Source organism: Lithobates pipiens, unplaced genomic scaffold, assembly GCF_037356315.1.
Source record: "Lithobates pipiens isolate NorthernLeopardFrog02 unplaced genomic scaffold, aLitPip1_a1.2 Scaffold_25, whole genome shotgun sequence".
NCBI classification, from domain to species: Eukaryota; Metazoa; Chordata; class Amphibia; order Anura; family Ranidae; genus Lithobates; species Lithobates pipiens.
In genome coordinates this window covers 95,403,279-95,425,295 of record NW_027507787.1, presented here as the reverse complement: position 1 = coordinate 95,425,295, position 22,017 = coordinate 95,403,279, and the positions used below count along the sequence as shown (strand labels likewise).

Genomic DNA, 22,017 nt, shown 5'->3' with positions numbered 1-22,017 from the left:
TCGGAGCCTCCTGGGTTTTCCAGAGGCATGGGCTCAGGGCCTTGGCTGTGTTTAGTAAATATGGGGTTAAAGTCAATTTGTATTGTGCCACCCCCTTCTGAGTCATGGAACAAGCATACCCATGGTTGTTTATTAATCCTTTCCCCTGTTATGCAAAATATTGCTTCTATTTTATATTATCCAAAGGACACACAAACAACTGAAATGTCCTGTAAGTTGCTAGCCACGTGATATGTGATCCCACAGAGAGTGCATGGTTTTAGAGGAGACATCCCACCAAATTCCTATCCTGCTTTACAGTCACTGGCTTTGACAACAAGGTTGTTGAAGGCACAAGTTCTGAGGAATAGGGAATAGTTTTGATGCCAACATTCCTACACTTCTCAGGGGTCAACCCCAAGGAAGGGTTATCATTGCTCATAGAAAGTCTTTTGCCTTGTATGAGGCTCATAAGTTTCTTCCCTGTATGTTGGAGGCATTTTGACTTTTCTACATTTTTTTTTTTTTTTTTTTTTTAAATCTTTTGTGGAGAGGTTTATGGCTTTAAGTACCATCAAGGGACAGATCTCAACCTTAGACGTTCTAATTCGGAGACCTAGAGCAGCTAAATCTTTGGTAAAAGCTTTTGAGCAAGGTATCAGACTGTTCCACCTGTTCCTTCCATCCTCCTCGTCTCCATGGGACCCTAAGGCTCCATTTACACTTGTGCGACTTTTTTTATGCAACTTTGAACATCAAAGTCTTATGACAAGTTATTCCCCATTATTTCCAATGACAACTATTCATATATGTGTGACTTTTAAAGTTTCAGCAAATTCAAAGTACTGTGTGTATCTGTAAAAATCAGGGGGAACGTGCGTGTGCGTGCGCGCGGGCATGTTAACGCCGATTCCTGCTACCTCGGAGTGGAAGGGGACGAGCGCCACCAGATTATATGGAGCTGCGATCTCCTATGTACCCGGCGCTCAGTCACAGTCCCGCCCCCCTGACCCAGTATTGGACCACTGTTCTGTCTATCGTATGAGACGGACGGGACTGTGTGTGACTGAGCGCCGGGTACACAGGAGATGGCAGATCTGTGTAATCCAGCACTGGCGTGGCTGCGATGATTGTCAAAGGTGAGGCTGTAGATTAGGGCTGAAACAACGAATAGATTAATCAACAACTAATAGAGTATGAAAATAGGTATCAACTATTTTCATAATCGATTAATCGGCCAGCCAATTAGTTGGCTTCTAAGGTCCGTCCTCATCCGATCCCCCATAGAGGAGAGCGGCGGGAAGATCAGCATCTGACATTAGACAATACAAATGCATTTTAAAGTAAACTTTTACATGGAGGCAAGCCACATTACGTGGGAACAGGGCACATATTACACACACCCCAGTGTGAAAGGGGTCTAAAAAAAAAAAAAAAAAAAGTGATCTCTGAGTCTATTTACCAGATTCAACCTCCAATAGTATATACAGTATGTCTCTCCTGTCTGTTATTCTCAGAGTGAATAAGATTTTGCTCCCCAACCATATAGTTGGTTATTTATATTTACCACTGCATAGAGATTTTTAAGAATAAATTGCTTTTTTTTTTTAAACTTTACAGATTAAATTATACACCACACTTTTTTTTTAAGGTTGTTGTTCTATTAAACGGATAATCGGTCAACTAATCATTTATGAAAGTAATCATTAGTGGCAGCCCTACTGTAGATGGGCACTAAGCAAGGCTGCTATGATGGGCATATTAGAGGCTGCAGATGGGCATGGATCAGGCTTAATTTATGGGCACTGATAAGGCTGCATTAATGGGCACTGGTCCTTATTTTACTTCAAGATGTGCATGCAAGATCAAGCAGCCTTTTTACACAATGCAGAGGATTAACCCCTTAGGTTCCACAGTGAGTATAACAAGCATGCTTTACTGCATATACAGATTTTAACTGTTGTGGGTTTAGTAACACTTTAAGGCTATAGTATCATCCACATGGTTCCTCCTTTCCCAGCCCATTCCGCCAGTAGTGTCATCGGGCTTCTGTCCAAGTTTGGCTGCTACCAGGTCTTCTATTGGCAAGTTTACAAAGTTCTACTAGTTAGATGTTCTCACCTCTGCAAATGCCAGTTTTGGACAGAAGGTCTTGCAGGTGGCTTTGAAAGGTGTGCCCTCTTTTCTGTTTAGGGCATGGTGGCCTCGTTGCTATGTTGTCCACCCCTCATGTTTAGTGTTTTGGGACATCCCAAGTAATCATTAAAGGGGTTGTAAAGGTAAATGTTTTTTCACCTTAATGCATTCTATGCATTAAGGTGAAAAAACATCTCACACTGCCGGCACCCCCAGTCCCCCCGTTTTACTTACCCGACCCCTCGAAATTCCCACGCTCGCCCCCGCAGTCCTCTTTGCCACTTAGCCTGGCCACTGATTGGCTGGAGTGGATGGATTGAAAACAGAGTAGCCATTGGCTTGCGCTGCTGTGAATCGCATCCAATGACGTGGAGCGCTGGGGAGGGCGGGGCCGTGTGATACAGCGAGCGGCTATAGCCGCCAGCTGTATCCCGGGAGCGTGCCCGTAGGTGCTTCTCACCATGCGAGGGAGCTCGCATGAATGTGAGAAGTACCTGCGGGAGAAAGCAGAGACAGCTGCCGAGGGACCCCAGAAGACCAGGTTCGGGGCCACTCTGTGCAAAACGAGCTGCACAGTGGAGGTAAGTATAACATGTTTGTTTTTGTTTTTTTGCTTTTTTTTATTTTTTACTTTACACTCCCTTTAAGTCCTGTGATGAACAATTAAGAAATTTAGAATTTTTGGTTTATCTTTTTAAAATCGTTTTCTTGGAGTACACTACAGGACACAGAGTATCCCTGCCCTCTTATCTGTTCCTTGTTGCTAGCTACAGTGCTGTGGTTTAGCAGAGCTGGATGGCGTTATGCCTGGGCAATTTTTTCCCCAGATTAATCCTTGGCTTCCAATAATTATGACAGATAATCTGGGTAAATACTGATGTAAACAAATGCAATTTAATTTGGAATTTTCCGTTTGTTTCCGTTTCTAATTTATCTCATCAACTCAAACTGCTCCTATCTTGATCTTAAGCTACGTCACTGCCCCATCCCACCCATGTCACAATGAAGTGTCAAAGGGATCATAAAGCTTTCCTTTTATGGTAATAAAAAAATATTGTGTGTATGCATGGATAGATAGCTATGGACCTGTAGATATAAAGTGTATGTCTATACAGATAGATGCAGTAGATATAAAGAAAAGATCTGCCCAGATACGCTAGCGAATAAATATATATATATATATTAAAAAATTTCCCAGCCCCCCTAAATAACTGAACTCTTTAAATGCTTAATCTGGTTTTCTCTGTTTCTTTGTACATTTTGAGATTTGCCATTATTTTGTTTTGTCATCCTTTAGGCAGCCGCAGGCCGGATGTCACCTAGCCAGTTTGCCCGTACTACTGGCCTCCACGGACCTATAGCTGGTGTTACCCCTAAGCTTCTACAGGGTCATGTGGGGCCTATGGTGACCCCAGGAGCTGGAGGATTTCGGCCTTTCTTTGGTGTTCCTCCCACAGCTGCTCCAGGAGCTCATCTCAAAAACTTGAGGTGAGAAATTTCAGGGAAGGTGGGAGGAAGCAGCTTGTAGACACACTGAAAAATTGTGATGTCACTAAAGGCTAGAAAAATGGACTTTAAAGGCACATGGGTAGACCATATAAAAGCAGTTACATTTTTTATTTTGTAGAAAATTATTAAAGAGGGAGATTCAGCAGACGCTAACTGACGAAGATTTCTCTGGGAGACACACTACCCAGCTCTAAACTCTGAGGTATTAGCCTCTGTGAGCCTTCAGCCTGTTTCCCTACAATGTTTGAATAGGTCTTTTAAATACACACATGCTGGTCTACATTACCAGCATCTGTTTGTTTTTTTTGTTTTTCTAGCCTTTAGTTTCTATATATCGATTATCGGGATGCTGGCACACTGTTAACTGTGTGTCCACAGTGTCGCCCTGTGAAAATACACATTGAATTCGCAATCTTTCTCAATTGTGATGTCACGTTGGCATTCTTCCCTTACAGGTCTTCACAGCAACAACCGCAAAGGCAACCCCTTCCGTTCCTCCCAGACACAACTCACCTTCATCCACAACACAGGCGCCTGCTTTATCAGCGCCAGCAGAACCGCAAGTGAGTCCTTGGCCTGGTTGCCATGTAGTTACATGAATGATTGATTTCTTTTGTTTGAAAATTTTTATTTTTTTGCATTTATAGCCAATACCTTTTTTGGGTAGAGTGAGAAGGGTTACTTCTGAAAACTTTTTAATATGATTCCACTGGAAATATTTCCTCTCATTGTTTGCTGCAGTGACACCTTGTGACCCCAAGAATTCATGATATAAGAGGTCCAGGGGTCACAGGACAGGAAATAACCAATGGCAATATAAACTTTCCAGAGCTAACCCTTTTCAACTGTAGTAGAAATGTTTTTGTTGCTCTCTGTCGCAGTTGAGGATATTTTTCGTTGCTTTCTGTCCTGCTGACCCTTTTTCACCAGGACAGGAAGTAAGGGGAAAGCTTCTCATTAACGACACAGAAATAAAAACCAAATAGCAATTTTAACCTTGTTTCATGTTATGCTCCCCCCAAACAACCCGAAAACTTCTGGCCAGAATTTTAAGTAGATCTCTAGGTTTTAGTAATGATTTAACCACTTGCAGACCGGACCATTTTGCTGGTCAAAGACCAGACCACTTTTTGCGATTCGGCACTGCGTCGCTTTAACTGACAATTGCGCGGTCGTGCGACGTGGCTCCCAAACAAAATTGACGTCCTTTTTTACCCACAAATAGAGCTTTCTTTTGGTGGTATTTGATCACCCCTGCGGTTTTTATTTTTTGCGCTATAAACAAACATAGAGCGATAATTTTGAAAAAAACAAATTTTTTTAACTTTTTGTTATAATAAATATCCCCCAAAAATATATAAAAAAAACATTTTTTCCCTCAGTTTAGGCCGATACGTATTCTTCTACATATTTTTGGTAAAAAAAATCGCAATAAGCGATTGATTGGTTTGCGCAAAAGTTATAGCGTTTACAAAATAGGGATAGTTTTATAGCATTTTTATGAATTTTTTTTTTTTTTACTAGTAATGGCGGCGATCAGCGATTTTTATTGTGACTGCGACATTGTGGGGGACCCATAGAACATTTTTGACACATTTTTGGGACCATTGTCATTTATACAGTAATCACTGCTATATAAATGCAGTGATTCCTGTGTAAATGACACTGGCAGTGAAAGGGTTAACCAGTGGGTGGCAGTGTGGGGGTTAAGTGTTCCTAGGGGTGTGTTACTAACTGTGGGGGGGTTGGGCTTTCATTTAGTGAACACTGATCTCTGCTCCAATCACATGGAGCTGAGATCAGCGTCACTAGTTGCTAGGCAGAATGGAGAAATGTGGTTTACACAGCATTTCCTCCATTCGGCCGCTCCGTGAGACGATCGCGGGGATGCCCGCGACGATCGAGTCCGCGGGTCCCGCGACCGGACTCACGGGGGTCCCGACCAGCGCGGGAGCGCGCCGCCGGCGGCGCGCACCCGATGGCAGGGCGGCGCGCTCCCGATGGCAGGGCGGCATTGAATATTGGACGTACCTGTACGCCAATATGCCTGCCCGTGCCATTCTGTCGACGTAAATCGTCGTGCGCTGGTCGGGAAGTGGTTAAATAGTTCATTTTGACCAACTTGGACAAAAGGAACTATTTGTTTCGCTAACAGATACAGCAACTGTTTGCACTGCGTAAACTGTATGCAGCCTTCGCTGTATACAGTGTGTGTGTGTTTTAGCAGCAGGAAGGGAGCTTCCTGTTCCACTTCTAGAACAAAAGTCGGGCTGCTCAGCCATTCGCAACAAACTTTTGTATTCTATGAAAGAAATACCATATTTTGAGAAAAGAAAACTTTGAAGTAAGCAAACCAGTAAAGGGACAGGCATCTAGTAGTCCCTGCACATACCTTCAAAAGGTTCAAATAGCGTCAAGGGACCTCAAAATTGTGTTCTAAGCAAACTCGAGGCACCAGTTGTATTCCTCTATGGAGTTCCCTGTGCCTACAAAAGTCCAGGTTACTTTTGTAATATAAATACTGCTCAGCTTCTGTTCATGACACAAACCCTCCTTTACTCATCTGCCTTGTTAGCAAGTCCTGCTGTAAAAGGCACCTCCAGCTAACACTCTAATGGTCCTGGGGCTGTTTGCAGCACACCTGCTGATGCAGGCAGTCTGCAGCCTGGAATCCTGTTGTTCTCTGCCCCTAGATTCTATTCTGTCTTCTTTTGCTCCATTAGGTTTGGCTGTTTCCTCTGCTCATTCAGCTTAGGTTTTTATTATAGTCAAGCAAAATTTTATGACTCAGATTAGCCATTTATTTACGGACTCTGGACTGCAGAGGCATCAAACATGCTGTCATTGCATTCCTGTGTAGGGACATAACATGTGCCCCCAGTGCATTGCCGTGTATTTTGTATTTCATTTATCAACAGCTTGTAGTGGCTTCTGAATCATCGGCTGCAAAGACTTTATCCGATTCTGAGTCTCTCCAGTTTTTGCCCAACAAACTTCTCTTGGAGGAGTCAGTCTTCTATTAATAAAAAAAATGACACCGTTTCAGCACTTATCACTGTGGTGCTCACCACTCAATAACTAGAGGATTAGCATGTTTCTTCTACTGGTGCAGATTAGTCTTGTGTCTTTTAGAGCCCCTAAGTGAGCAAAGATTTTCATATTGCACACACTATTCAAGTCTTCCTATAAAAAGATTGCAAACCTCCTGATAAGATGTGTGCTTCCCCAAAGCGCGTATTAGCCTTGTACCGTTTGAGGAGGACTATGTAAAGACGTGGTCTGCCCTCACAGTGGATCCAGAACTGTCCTGCCTTAGCAAAGCAACTGGCAACATTTTTCCAGCCTTCTATTGTCTAATTTTGGTGAGCCTGTGCAAATTGTTACTATTGCATCAGACTGAGCATTAATAGCAGTGGCATGGCTGGACTATTGCTCAAGCAATGGATGCAATTTCTTATAGTACCTCTGCTTTGTGCATCAGAATATGGTCAGAAGGGGGGGGTTGAAATGCCCTCAAACAAGAGCTAAAATGGTCTCCCTCAAGCTCTGGAAAGCTTACTCTACAAATTGCATCCTCCCCTGAGAGGGGGTGGCTGTTCAGAGTGAGATTGGGGCCATGAAATGTTTGCAACTGTTTGCAACACTGCAGCCCCTGTTAATTTTACTAAAGATCTCTTTTGCCTCAGCCGTGGTAGGTTTAAAAAAAATTTTTTATAAAAATTTAGCGCATCCCAGTGTGGTCAAGATGTGACAGGTTCTCTTCAATTTTCCTTAAACTCAAACTGAGGAACTAGGGGCAGGAGAAGACGAATTCCCTCAGGGTACTGTGGTGAGGCTGATGACTCCTCTTCTGAAGTGTCCGATGTATGAGAGTCAGCTTTCACAATCTGTAAGATTGATGGTACAGTTTCTTTCTGAATGATCCACTCTACATTTATGTACCCTTAACTGAGTGTTTGGGTTCGCTAAAGCCTCCTCAAGCTGTGCATGCCTTTTCCTGTCCATTCTTTGTTGGAAAAGTTTTTTTGTATTTGGAGGATCACCCAGATAAGCATTATTTTCCATCCTAAAAGTTTTCACACTTTATCGTATGGTAGAGAAAATTCACTAAGTAGGGTATACTGGCAATTGACGCTACTATATCCTTTGTGAATAAGTTTGACTTGTTCGGCACACAATACTCAATAACTTAGGGATCCAATGGATAAAAGGTTGGAATTCCTATAATAAAAAGCCTGCGCCGACAGTAATTGGTTAACGTTGAGACCAGTTTAAACGGGTTTTCAAGGTTATCCTGCTCAGCAGCCCCTGGAGGCAGCTTTATGTTTGCAATAGTTGCTTTGACAGATTCTATCCTTTAAGCCTTTCGCCCTTCGCTAAGACCCCTTTCACACTCGATATTTTTCAAGCGCTACAGCGCTAAAAATAGCAACTGAAAAAAGCAGCTCCATTCACTGCAGTGTGAAAGCCCAAGGGCTTTCACATTAAAGCGGTGTGGTGGCAGGGTGTCACAAAAAGTCCTGCCAGCAGCTTCTTTGGAGCGGTGAACTCTCTGCTCCTCCACCGCTGCTCCCCACTGAAATCAATGGTGTAGCGCTGCGATACCACCAGCAAAACGCTGCTCCGGCCGTGTTTTGGGTTGCTAACGGGGGTTTAAACCGCCCCACTAACGGCCGAATAGCGCCGCTAAAACGACTAAGAATAGCGCCGCTTTACCACTTTCACCCTAGGCGGTGGTGTGTGAAAGGGCTCTAAGCGTCATGCAAGAAGCTCCTGGCTAGTCTTCCTTTTTACGGTGCAACAGCTACCCCTTTTGCCATTTAAGTGAAGAAGTAAATCTATTTTCATTTCAAAGCTCCTGTGCCAGGGGCATCAGCCGCCAGACAGTCACAACGTCTTCTTCCATCAGGTTCAAAGGGTAATCCTCAGGGTTAACTCCAGGGACAAGAGGTCTTGGGGGAGGAAGCTTACAAGATACTGAAGCCTCCTTATGTGGAGGTGCCCCCGCTTGCGCAATAGGGAGATTTCTTCTGCAGTTCTCAGGGATCTGGCAGCAGAAGTGTCGAGATGAACGGGGGACTTCCTCAATAGCTACAAGGTACAAACTGGAGTTCAAAGTTTCCGTCCCCTCGTTTTCTCAGATCAAACGTTCCTAAGGATCCAGAGAAAAAGGAGTCTTTCTCTCAAGCGTTGGACCATCATCTGGCAAAAAGTGTTCATTGTGGCCCCCATGTAAGAGCAGAGGTTGGGGTTGGTTAAATCCAAATGGACATGCTGGATCTCCAAATTCTAAATTCAATTCCTGAATATAATATCTCTTTTTTTGCATGAAGTCGATCCAATCAGTTATCTCCATCCTACAAGGAGAACTTCTGGCGTCAATCGACATCAAAGATGCATATCTCCATATGCCTATTTCCTCGCTCACTAGTAATATCTACTTATCAAAGTGGAAAATCTTCATTTTCTGTGTGTAGCTCTGCTTCCGATCTAGCTACTGCACCTCCAGTACAAAGGTTCTGGCTCCTCTTCTAGCCAGATTGAGGGTCCAAGGTATAACGATTATGGTTTTACCTAGTCAATCTGTTCTTGATAGACCAGCTTAGATGAAATTATGGTCAGCACATTCAAATACCAGGAATATCTAGGTTGGATTCTCAACCTAGGAGAGCTCTTCTTTAAAACCATGAAGAAGGCTAAAATACTTGGGTCTGATCATAGGTACACACAGAAAAGGGTATTCATACCCCAGGCAAAGATCAGTGCCATAAAGGAACTGATTTAGGTGATCGAAGCAAGATGAATTTCTCCTATTCAACTTTGCATGAGGTTGTTGGGAAAGATGGCTTCATTCGAGTACGTTCCTTATGCTCAGTTTCATCAAGACTGCTGCAAAACAGTATCCTATCGGCTTGAAACAAAAGGGTTCCAGCTCTACATTGCCAATGTGTCTGACTCCAAAGCCTACGGATACATCACCCTGATAGTGCCCAATCTCGTCTGATCTTGGAGGCTAAGCAGGGTCGGGCCTGGTTTGTACCCAGATGAAAGACCACCTGGAAATACCAGGTGCTTTAGGCTGGGTGCACCCGAGCCTCAGTTTATGGTTAATATCTAAAAATCTGCTAAGGGGAAAATCCTTCAGTTACCTGGGAAATGGTAACAACATATGCCAACCTTTTTTGTTTAGGTTGGGCAACAGTCCTGAAAGAGGCAACTGTCCAAGAGAAGTGACCCAGATCTGAAATGACCTTGCCCATTAACATTTGGAGAAATTCAGGCAGAGCACTTGGTGCTGAGGGCCTGAACATTCAGTTTACGGTATTGTCCTACCAGGATTCAATCCATCAATACCACAGCAATGGCCTATATTAATCACCAAGGGGGCACAAGAAGTTGTGCGGCCCAGAGAGAGATGAATCATATCCTATCTTGGGCAGAAAACAATGTACTTTGCCTATCGGCAGTCTTCGTTATAGCAATAGAAAATTGGCAGGCGGACTACTTGAGTCACCAGCAGTTGTTCCCAGGAGAATGGTTCCTTCACCCCTATATCTTCCTGTCAGTATGTCAAAGATGGGGGATCCCAAACATAGATCTGTTTGCGTCCAGGAAAATCAGCAACTTTGTGTAAAGAACAAAGGATCTGCTAGCATGCAGAACAGATGCCTTCCCGTGGAATCGGTACTCACTGATTTACGCATTTCCTTCTATTCTGCCTGCATCCACGACTTCTTCGCAGGAAGTGAAGGCATTGATTCTTGTGACCCCCAGCAGGGCCCAGGAAATCTTGGTATGCAGAGATCATAAAGATGGCAGTAGGGGACCCATGGACCCTATCATCATGGCCAGACCTTCTCTCACAAGTGCCGGAGTTCCATCCTACTTTGCAAACGCTAAATTTTACTGGTTTGGTTATTGAGACCCACACTCTGAAGAAGCGTTGGCTGTCAGGTTCAGTAGTTTTCTACCTTGGTTAATGCAAGGGAGCCGGCCTCCATGTTTATATGTCAGGGCTCGACAAACCCCGGGCGCCAGATCGCATTGGCGACTAGAATTTGTGATCTGGCGCCTGGGGCAGCACAGCGGGGGTATCCTGTCTCCTTCCACCCCCCCCTGGCGTGATCGTGTCGGGCCGCGCCGCCGCCGGCCGGTAATTGAGGCCGCGGCTTTGAGGCCTTCTGTGGTCCTATGTTTAGTTCTGTAATCTGGCGCCATCTAGTGGTGGCTGTTGGTATGACAGCCAGCGATGCTAATGAAGCTTTCACTGCCCACCCATCTCACCTTTACTTAGAATAATAAAAAAAAAAAAGTGTGTGTGTGTGTGTGTGTGTGTGTGTGTGTTTAGGAGTTCTAACAACCTAGAGAATAAAATGGTGGTCGTTGCAATACTGTCTGTCACACCGTATTTGTGCAGCGGACTTACAAGCGCATTTTCGGGGAAAAAGTCTTATTTTTTTAATTAAATATAACAGTAAAGTTGGCCCAATTTTTTTATATTGTGAAAAATAATGTTACACCGAATAAATTGATACCCAACATGTCACGCTTCAAAATTGCGTCCGCTCATGGAATGGCGACAAACTTTTAGCCTTTAAAATCTCCATAGGCGACGTTTAAAAAATTCTACAGGTTGCACGTTTTGGGTTACAGAGGAGGTCTAGGGCTAGAATTATTGCTCTCGCTCTACCGAACGCAGCGATACCTCATGTGTGGTTTGAACACCGCTTTCCTATGCGGGCGCTACTCACGTATGCGTTCGCTTCTGCACGCAAGCTTGGCAGGACAGGGCGCATTTAAAACATTTTTTTTTTTCTTATTTTAACTTTTTATTTTTTCACGGTGCTTTTAAAAAAAAAAAAATTGTCACTTTTATTCCTATTACAAGGAATGTAAAAATCCCTTGTAATTGAAAAAAACAGGACAGGTCCTCTTAAATATATGAGATCTGGGGTCAGAGAGACCTCAGATCTCAAATTTACACTAAAATGCAATAAAAAAAAAAAAAAAAAAAATTGTCATTTGAAAAAAAAAAAAAAAAAATGTCCCTCTAAGAGCTATGGGCAATGACATGGAGACAGGTGGGGGGGCCGCGCTATCCTCCCCTCACTCGTCTCCATGTCAGGCCAGGGACAGGTCTGGATTGCCGTTACCGACCTGGCTCCTAACTTTTTTAGCTGGCTCCTAGATTCCAAGCAAATTTGTCAAGCCCTGTTATATGTTATGATGTCTGTGAAACATACGTCTCCTGGTGTAAAAGCAGGAGCTGCACCCCAGCAAATAGGTTAAAAGTAGAGTCCTTGACTTTCTGCAGATGGGATGAGAAATAAATATGGCCTTGAGTGCTTTCTAAGGACAGGTTTTGGCCTAATCGGTATTATTTCAAGGACAACTTCACATTCTTTGATTCGTAACTTATTCAGGGGGTAACACTGCTTAATCTCCGGTTAGGTAACCTCTGAACCCTTGTGACTTGAATTTAGTTTTGCCGGAATTAGAAAACATCCTTTTTTTTTGGCCCGATAAGACCTATTCCCTTGGTCCTTTTTTGACCAGGAAACAATTTTTTCTGGTAAGCAGATCTGCTGCAAGAAGGGTATCAGAATTGGCTGCTCTTTCTTGTAAAGAGCCATATTTTTATTAACAAGGATAAGGTAGTATTGCGTCGTCATCCTAACTTTTTACGAAAGGTAGTATCAGGCTTTTATCTAAACCAGGATATTGTTCTACCTTCATTATTCTAGAACCCTGTTTGGAAGAAAGATTACTACATTCTCTTGATGTGTTGAGAGCAGTCAAAGTCTACTTAAAGGCGATTGCTCAGATTCGGAAAACTGTTTTGTTCATGTTGCCTGAAGGTCCTAAAAGAGGACAGGCAGCATCGAAATCTACTATTCTAAATAGATTTGAAAAGTAATTGCTCAAGCTTATGGTTTAAAGAGGTATATTCCACCCTCTAAAATCAAAACACACTCCTAGGGCTGTTAGTGCTTCGTGGGCAGTGCATCACCAAGCTTTCATGGCTCAATTTTTCAAGGCTGCAACTTGGTCTTCAATCTATACATTTACCAGATTCTATCTGGTGGATGTAAAAAGACTTGAAGATGTTGTCTTTGGACGCAGTGTACTGCAGGCAGCAGTATAAATCCTCTGTTCTCATGGTACCCTACTTTGGTTGCGTCTCCCTTCCCTCAGTTGGAATTTCTCTAGGACATCCCACATAGTAATTACTATATGACTGTGTCCCGTGATAAAGGATTTTTATAACGGCTTACCTGTAAAATCCTTTTGTTTTGAAGTACATCAGGGGACACAGTGGTCCCACCCCTCTTTCTAGTATACACGTGTATTGCTTTGCTACAAAACTGAGATACTTCCAGTAGTGGGAGGGGCTATATAGGGAGGCAACTTCCCGTTTACGGTGTGCCAGTGTCCAGCACCTGAAGATGGACTATAACCCACATAGTAATTACTATGGCTCTGTGTCCCGTCATGTACTTTAAAAGAAAAGCATTTTACAGGTAAGCTGTTATAAAAATCCTATTTTTCAAATGTTTGTTCATGGTTGAAGTTTTTATATACACTTTTAAGGTATGCTATTTACACTTGGGGTGAAATATCATAAAATAAAAGCATTGAGGGGGAATACAATTTGATTATATTAGGTTTAAATTTATTTTTTTGTAGCAAGAATTCATCTGTTGATCAATTTTAAACGGATTATTTGCACACCCAAAACATGTTAGTAGAAAGCCAATATGACAACATGGCAACCCAGTGATTTTCAAAAGTATCTTGAATTCATCCTTGAAGTGACGCAACTTTTATTAATATATTACGAGAGTAATTCACATAACTGATTGTTTTTTCTTCAGTCAGCATCGCGGTTTGAATGGTACTGGAGGGGACCATTCTTCTCGCCCCCAACATACAGAACCTCATCGGCGGGACCCCTATGCTGGTTTGATGCTTCAGCGAGAAAAGGAGTGGGTGTGTCGTATTCAGCTTCTCCAACTGCAGAGTACAGACCCCTACCATGATGACTTCTACTACCAGGTGACTGAGGGGAAGGGTGATGGATCATTTAGAATTTTTAAGGGTGTACTCTGCAAAAGTTTTAGATGTTTTAAAACCAAATTTGCACTTTGATTGAAGATGGTGCATAGATTCTTACACGTCTTCCTCTCCCTCCTTTTTCTTAATCGTACATCAGGGGACACAGAGCCATAGTATTTACTATGTGGGTTATAGACCACCTTCAGGTGATGGACACTGTCACACCCTAAACAGGAATTTGCCTCCCTATATAACCTCTCCCACTACTGGGAGTACCTCCGTTTTTTCGCCAGTGTCTAAAGGTTTGGCCACAAGTAAACATGTGCTGAGTTCCACTGGAGCAATCCTTGCTGGGGCAAGCTATGCAGCCGGATCCATTCAAAGTGTCTTTTTAGGCTGAATTGAATGGTACCCAGGCCTTGTGGCGGAAGAAACGAGGTTTAACCTGTAACGCTTCTCTTTCTAGAGAGCTGGACCCCGGGAACCAGTGCTTTTGTTTTTTTTCAGCCATAAGTTTTTTTCTGGAGGTGTGTTAATATGGGTCCAGGAGGGTGCATCCCCGATAAAAAGGGGCCCCAGTTCCTGAAGATTTTTTTAAATGGTGCCCACCGTGAGAGGTGAAGATTGGGTCTGTTGGTTTTTTACCACAAATCCCTGCAGCGGTAAAACGAAGTGGAGATTTCTAAGGAATTTTAAAGTTTCTTATGAATTGTCTCCTTTAAAAAGGAAATGTCGTCATGCCTGAAAGTCACCACTGGGGGCTCTAAATAGCATGTACCTCGTCATGCTTTCTCAGATCATGTTGTGACAGCAAAAGCTGCAGCTTCCTCTGGCTAGCAGTCACAGAACTTCGATAAGATGTCTTCCCCCTCTCTCTGAGTAGAGGCATAAGCCAGAACGATCGGCTATGGCCGCTCCATTCTCCGTGGCCTCTGTACGGTCCGGTAATACCTCTGCATTTGTGCATTGGGCTATGGTTAGTAGGGGAGGTAGAAACACCTCAAAAGGGACTCCAAGCTCTAAATAGCCTAAACTCATCTCTACAATGGCATCCTCCCCTGAGAGGGGGTGGCTGGTCAGAGTGAGCCATCAGGGCTATCAAATATTGCAATTGTTTTCAATGCTGCAGCCCCTGTCTATATTACTGGAGAGGGTTTTTTCCTCAAGCCAGAGTAGGATTGGCTAGGGGCTTTAATCGCATCCCAGAATGGGATAAAATGCAACAGGTCCCTTTCCTTTACCCAGGACCCTGAAACTGAGGATCTCAAGGCAGGAGAAGAGGAATTTTGCTGAGGGGACAGTGGAGAGGCTGATGACTCGTCTTCTGAGGGGTCAAATCCACGGGGATCAGCTTCACAATCTGAAAGATTGATGGTGCATTTTTGCTAATCTTCATTGAGTCAGTTAATATGCCCACTTTTTGTTTTGGGTTCACTAAAGCCTCCCCAAGCGGTGAATGCCTTTCCTGTCCATTCATTACTGGAAAGGCTTATGTATTCTGAGTGGGATCACCCAGATAAGCTTTTTTTCCTCCTATAACACTTTATCCTATGAAGGAAAAATTTAAAAAAGAAATTGTCCCTGCTATATCCTCTGTGAATGAAAGTTTGACTTCTCCAGTAGACAATGCTCATATTCTTAGGGATCCAACAGATAAGAAGTTGGAATTCCTAGCAGGTGTATGTCAATCATTGAGAGACCAGTTTAAACAAGTGCTCAAGGTTATTCCTGATCAGCAAGCTTGGATTTAGCTGCGGTATTATGTTTGGCAATAGACGCCATGAGAGATTCTATTCTTCAAGCCTCACGCCTTGCTGGTGCATAGGCATAAAATCTTGTGGTTGAAAGATTGGTCAGTCGAAGCATCATGCAAGGCTCCTGGCTAGTTTTCCTTTTCGGTGAGCAGCTGTTTAGGGGTGATTTGGATAAATACATCCAAAAAAATTCTAGTGGAAAAAGTACCCTTTTGCTAGTTAGGAAGAGGAGTAATCGTATTTCATTTAAACAAGCTCCTCCAGGCAGTCACAAAGGCCTCCACCGTCAAGTTCAAGAGGGGAACTGGAGCCTCCTTATGAGGGAGCGCCCCCATTCACTCGAGCGGGGTGAAGACTTCTGCAGTTCTCACGGGTCTGGTAGGAAGGGTGTCGGGAGCTTACGGCCACATCACCCTAAAAGGGCCCGATCTTGTCTGATCTCAGAGGCTAAGCAAGTTTTCTCAGATTCCAGAGAAGTCTCTTTCAAGCGTTGGACCATCTTTTGTCTCAAAAAATTGATCTTAGTGGTTCCCGTGCAAGAGTAGGGTTTGGGGTTTTATTTGAACCTTTTCACAGTACCAAAACCAAATGGCTATGTCAGACCCATTCTAGATCTCAAAGATCTAAATCAGTTTCTGAATATCTGCTCTTTTCGCATGGAGTTAATCCGATCAGTGGTCTCCGTCCTACAAGGTGGAGAAATTCTGGCGTCAGATATCAGGGACGCATGCCTCCATGTACCTATATTTCCCGCTCACAATAAATATCTACGTTTTGAGGTAGAAAATCTTTTTCAGTTTGTAGCTCTGCCTTTCGGTCTAGCTACTGCACCTCGAGTATTTACAAATAAATACCCTTCTGTAGCCGGATTAAGAGTCCAAGGTATAACGATTATAGCTTGCCTAGATGATCTGCTCTTGATAGACCTGTTGGTAGCCCGCTTAGACCAAAGTATGGTCCACAGTCAATTACCTGGAATAACTAGGTTGGATTCTCAACCTAGAGAAATCCTCCTTAAAAAAACTATCAAGGAGATTAGAATACCTGGGTCTGATTATTGATACAGCCCAAAAAGGGTGTTCTTGCCCCAGGCAAAGATCAGGGTCATAAAGGAACTGATTCAGGTGGTCAAGGCAAAGAAGAATCCTTCTATTTGACTTTGCATGAGGTTGTTGGGAAATATGGTGACTTCGTTTGAGGCCGTTCCTTATGTTCAGTTGCGGCTGCTGCAAAACAGTATCTTATCAGCTTGGAACAAGAAGATCCAAGCTCTAGATTTCCCAATGTATCTGTCTCCAGGGTGTGTGCAGAAGCCTCAGTTGGTTGATAGCCAAGAATCTGCAAAAGGGAAAATCTTTCCTACCAGTTACTTGGAAGATGGTAACAATGATGGTAGAATTCTTGACTTCTGTAGATGGGGTTAGAATTGAAGCTGGCCTTGTGTACTATCAAAGGCCAGGTTTCGGCCTTATCGGTATTTCAACAACCACTTTCTTCGCATTCTTTGGTACATAGCTTATTCAGGGTGTAACGCGGCTTAATCCTCCGGTTAAGTCACTCCTGAACCCTTGGGACTTGAATTTTAGTTCTGTCAGCATTGCTGAAACAGCCTTTTTGAGCGGATACAGCATATTCCCTTGGTCCTTTTGACAATGAAACAAATTTTCTGGTAAGCCATATCTTCTTCAAGAAGGATATCAGAGGTGGCTGCTCTTTCTTGTAAAGAGTCATATTTGATTATTCACAAGGATAAGGTAATATTGCGTCCTCATCCTAACTTTCTACCAAAGGTAGTGTCTAGTTTTTATCCGAACCAGGATATTGTTCTACCTTCATTTTTCCCAGAACCCTGTTCTACGGAAGGGAAATTACTTCTTTCTCTTGATGTGGTGGGAGCACTCAAGGTCTACTTGAAGGCGATTGCTCAGATTCGAAAAACGGATGTTTTGTTTTGTTGCCTGAAGGCCCTAGAAAAGGGACAAGCAGCATCGACATCTACTCTAAATTCCATTTTTTTTTTGTGTGTGTTTTTGCGCATACTTTAAATGCTGTTAGCCACTGTCATTCTCCAGTCCAGTTAGAAGCTAGACAATCTAGCAAGATGGTAGGGTCTGGGGATGAGGGGGGGGGGGGAAGTAGGGAATACCCAAGCTTGCGGCAGCAGGTAAAATTTTAGGTACACTACACAGACGAGGATTTGGATGTTTGGTTATAACCCTTTTGCAAACTATTAAAGCAGACCTGAACTCAAATTTACAGTCTTTTAAGAAACATCTAAAATAGTAATTTTACTCAAGTACTACCCTGTAAATGTACCTTTTTGTGTTCTTCCTGGAAAAAGCCATGCACATTCTATGTCTTGAGACTTTCATAGCGGTATATCTGGAGTGTGATGGTATCATGTTAATTTACCATGCTTTGGCTCCCTAGTCTCCCCAGATGTTGTGTGAAGTTTGGTGGTGTCACTACTATACTACTCAATGTTTTGTTTGCTGGAGAGGAAACTACCTGAGCAGTTGCAGTCAAGACAGCCATCAGAAATTGTGGGGCCCCTTACACAGGCCTGGGCCCTGCTGGGCCTGACCACAAACATTGCCCAGGGCCTGCCCACTGGCCGTCCCGCCAAATCCACCCACTGGCCATCCCGCCAAATCCACCCACTAGGCATCCCACAAAGTCCTTCAGTGCCTCAGCCCCTCCTCACACCTTTACGCTCGCAGCCCCCCTTCACACCTTTACGCTCGCCACTTGCCTCTCAGCCCCCATCACACCTGTACGCTTGCAGCCCCCTATTCACACCTGTATGCAAACACCACCACCCCCTTGTAGAACAGCCCTTATTTGTAGGAAGACCTTCCTAGTTCCAGCTCTTGTTTCAACATGTGGCTGAGATACAGAAAGGAGCTGCAGTCCAGGATACATTTCAGGCAGAGCGCACACACACACATGCAGTGCACATGCAGGAAGTTGCCAGAAGTGGCAGCAAAGTGCCCGATGTAAGCTCAAAGACACAGAGCAGCAACAGCTGCCGGCTCTCACACAGAAGCTCCTCTGTACCCACACCTGCCTTCTCCCATCACCACTAGGTGGCTGGACCCGTCAATACACTTGGGCCCCTTACAAGTGTATGGACTGTACCCCCCTGATGGCGGCCCTAGTTGCAGTACAATGATTTTTCAGCTTCTGCTTTATCCATGAATCTGTACATCTTGCACCTAGCCTGCTTTTTCTTGAGCACTACAGCCCCAAATAACCATTCAGTGGGGGAATTGTTGTGACATAATTTCTGCTTCTATCAGGATGGCTGTCTTTACACAGTGTGAAGCAATGGATAGGAAGTCAGTAATAGGGAAAGGATCGCCTACAAGGAGTTTATAGGCAATATTATTGACTAGTCCCCTTTGTATGCAAGTGGCTTAAGGAAATGTACCTATTTGGATTAGGCTGTAACCTGTATGAGTTTTTGCTGTAATATCAACCAGTTGTTAATTTTGGCACAAACTCCAGAATTACTTTGAGAAGTTGGATAAGCTCTCTGCCAGTCAAGACAGTCTGAGTGAGGGCCCCAAAAAAGAGAGAACAAAGCTGATCACGCCACAAGTGGCCAAACTGGAGCACACCTATAAACCAGGTAAGAAGACTTAATTCCACTGCTATTAATATACTGCATTGTCTGAAAGTGCTGAAGCTTGCAGCCTGGGCCTTCACTACATATGGCGCTTGTTTTATCTACATTTTATGGAAATGCAAAATGGCATTTATTTTCTAATCTCTGTATTGGGCTGTTTCCCTTTTCTCGACAGGGGCTGTTAATTTAGCTGAACAGTAGTGTCAGTATCTGAAAAGTCACCTAAACCAGGTTTATACATTTACCTGCTTCCACATGATGATGAAAGGAAACATCCAGATTAGACCAATTTTTGGATTGTAGAGAGTATGAGATACTTTGTACTTCATGCTTCTGATACAGACATTTTTAGTAGCAAATTTTGAGAACACAAATACTCCTGCACTATAGTGGCCAGGAGTCTGTTTACATGTGTCAAGCTGACTCGCAGCTTTCTAGTGGAAAGCCATACACGCTCTATACATACAAACATGAAAGGCTACGGATACCTTAATTTTGATTGTCTACCAGGTGCCAACCGCTGCACACAGATGTACATCTGCAGAATGTCACAGGCAGGCAAATGAGTGTATTTGAAGGTCCCTTTGAATTTGCTGCCTATCAGGCATGTGCCCGTGGGTCCCAGGAACTCTGTTTGCCAGCAGCCCGCGATTGTGTGAGGAGAGGCAGAACAGGGAGATGTAAACAAGGCATTTCCCAGTTCTGCCTAGCAACATGACAGCGATCTACTGGTCACTGTCATCGGGAACAGTGATCGCTGTGATGCCAGTGGTAGCTGACCCCCCCCCCCCCCCCCCCCTACAGTTATAACACCTCCCTAGGACACACTTAACCCCTTAATTGCCCCCTAGTGTTTAAACCCTTCCCTGCCAGTGTAATTTACACAGTAATTGGTGCATTTTTATAGCACTGATCGTCGACCATAAATGAGACTGGGCTCAAAATGGTGTTAAAAACGTCCGATGTGTCTGCCATGTCAGTCGTGATAAAAAAATCTCTTATCGCCGCCATTACTAATAAAAAAAATAAAAATGCATAAATCTATCCCCTATTTTGTAGGCGCTATAACTTTTGTACAAACCAATCAATATACGCTTGTTGCGATTTCTTTTACCAAAAATATGTAGAAGAATACATATCGGCTTAAACTGAAAGAGAATTATTTTTTTATATATTTTTTGGGGATATCTATTATAGCAAAAAGTAAAAAAATTATTGCTTTTTTTTTTATAGTGCAAAAAATAAAAAACGCAGAGGTGATCAAATACCACCAAAAGAAAGCTCTATTTGTGGGGAATAAAAAGGATATCCATTTTGTTTGGGTACAACGTCGCACAAGCGTGCAATTGTCAGCTAAATCGACGCAGTGCCGAATCGAAAAAATGCTCTGGTCAGGAAGGGGGTAATAATCTTGAGGTTGAAGTTGTTAAATGATTTCCTAGGTCTGGCATCAGTGGTATGTGATTCTTACTGCATCTGTAACCTGCAACACATTTTAGTTTAGAGGAGGATACAATTGTGTTTTTTTTTCTAGCCATCTTTGGATACCATTAGTTGTCACTGGTTTCTGTTGGTGTATGTCTGCTTTTATCTGGCCTTTTCACCCACAGTACAGTTTGAAGGATCTCTTGGAAAGCTGACCGTCTCTAGCGTGAACAACCCTCGGAAGATGATTGATGCCGTGGCTACACATCGTTCTGATGAAGAGGTAATCTTCGTACCAACCTGTCTAAGGTCCCATACACACTATTAGATTTTCTGCAGAGCTTTGTCTTCAGATTTACCAAAACAATATAATGAGGTCAAACCTTAAAAGTTTTGATTTGTATGCAATCGGGCAGGCCCTTGCACTACATGGTTTTGGTAAATCTGAAGACAAAAATTTGCAGAAAATCGAATAGTGTGTATGGGCTCCATAACCGTGTGGTTTACGTGTCTGTATCTTGGCTTCTGAAACCTCTTGCGCTCACTTTACAGGAAACCCGGGAGAAGCAAGTGAGAGACAAGAGACGGCAGACCCTAGTGGTAATTGAGAAGGTAAATCTTTTTAATTCATCATTAATATCGACCTATTTGCCATAAATTCTAATATGTCCAGCTCTGACCACACACTGTACGTTTTTAAAACCTGTATGACTGTGTGCATCCAGGCAGTTGTTTGAGCAGCTTGTCAGTAATTAGAGTGACCTCTTACATTTGACACAAGCCAAAGTATCAGCTGCATTTAAATAAAGCTAAGTAATGGAGCATATTTTTTCATAAGTAAGCAAAAAACTTAAAACTACTGTAAATGCTCAGATTCATGCAGAAATAGAAAAGTTGTTCTCTTGAAAGAGTCTACATTTAGTAATTAGATGGCTATCTCTGCATGTAATTGCACCTACTGATTTCCCAAGTGACCAGCAGCAGTTTGAATGTGTACGGACTGGCTAATCCATAGCTTAAGAAATAAGCAATGGAGTGCTACAGCAATATGTTGGTCTGAACTAGTTTTTGGATAAAAAGTTCAATTGGAAGCTGCATAATTTGCTGGCATATTTAGGGGATTAAGAGTTACCGCCTTCATAATGGCTAGTAGTGGCTGCCTATGGGCAGGGGGTTAGCTTTGTCATGCATGGGCAAATCCTTTAAGGGGAGATTTAGGGTGCTGGTGTGTTTCCCAAAGTTGATCAATAGCAGTGCTCAGTATTAGAGCCTCCAATGTTGCAGTCTAACATGTTACGTCTAGGACTTGTATGTAGAGATCTAAAAAAATTGATTGCAATTGATTTTTTTCTCAATGTGACTTTTAGGCATTTTGAAAATGCTCTGTATGCTCTCTATATTAACAAAACTGAAGCCATGTACCTTTTGTAAGCCAGAAGAAGCATTGGTTCTCATTTGGCAGACTAGAGTTCCTCCTCATAAATAGGTTATATAGAATCCGTTTTTTTTTGTGATGCTACAGGATTAGAT

The 22,017-nt window shown here is 43.1% G+C and overlaps 1 protein-coding gene and 1 pseudogene across 2 annotated transcripts in view; both read left to right on the top strand.

Annotated features, from left to right (window-relative positions):
- Positions 1-22,017, top strand: part of PATL1 (PAT1 homolog 1, processing body mRNA decay factor) — a 130,650-nt gene that overhangs the window by 69,526 nt on the left and 39,107 nt on the right. For both annotated transcript variants that reach the window (XM_077454732.1, XM_077454730.1), the window contains exons 8-13: positions 3,413-3,603; positions 4,080-4,187; positions 13,500-13,680; positions 18,942-19,065; positions 20,673-20,770; positions 21,040-21,099. In XM_077454732.1, coding sequence (XP_077310858.1) covers positions 3,413-3,603; positions 4,080-4,187; positions 13,500-13,680; positions 18,942-19,065; positions 20,673-20,770; positions 21,040-21,099 — 762 coding nt within the window. The remainder of the gene's footprint in view (positions 1-3,412; positions 3,604-4,079; positions 4,188-13,499; positions 13,681-18,941; positions 19,066-20,672; positions 20,771-21,039; positions 21,100-22,017) is intronic.
- LOC143932086 (5S ribosomal RNA) lies at positions 9,587-9,705 on the top strand (annotated as a pseudogene).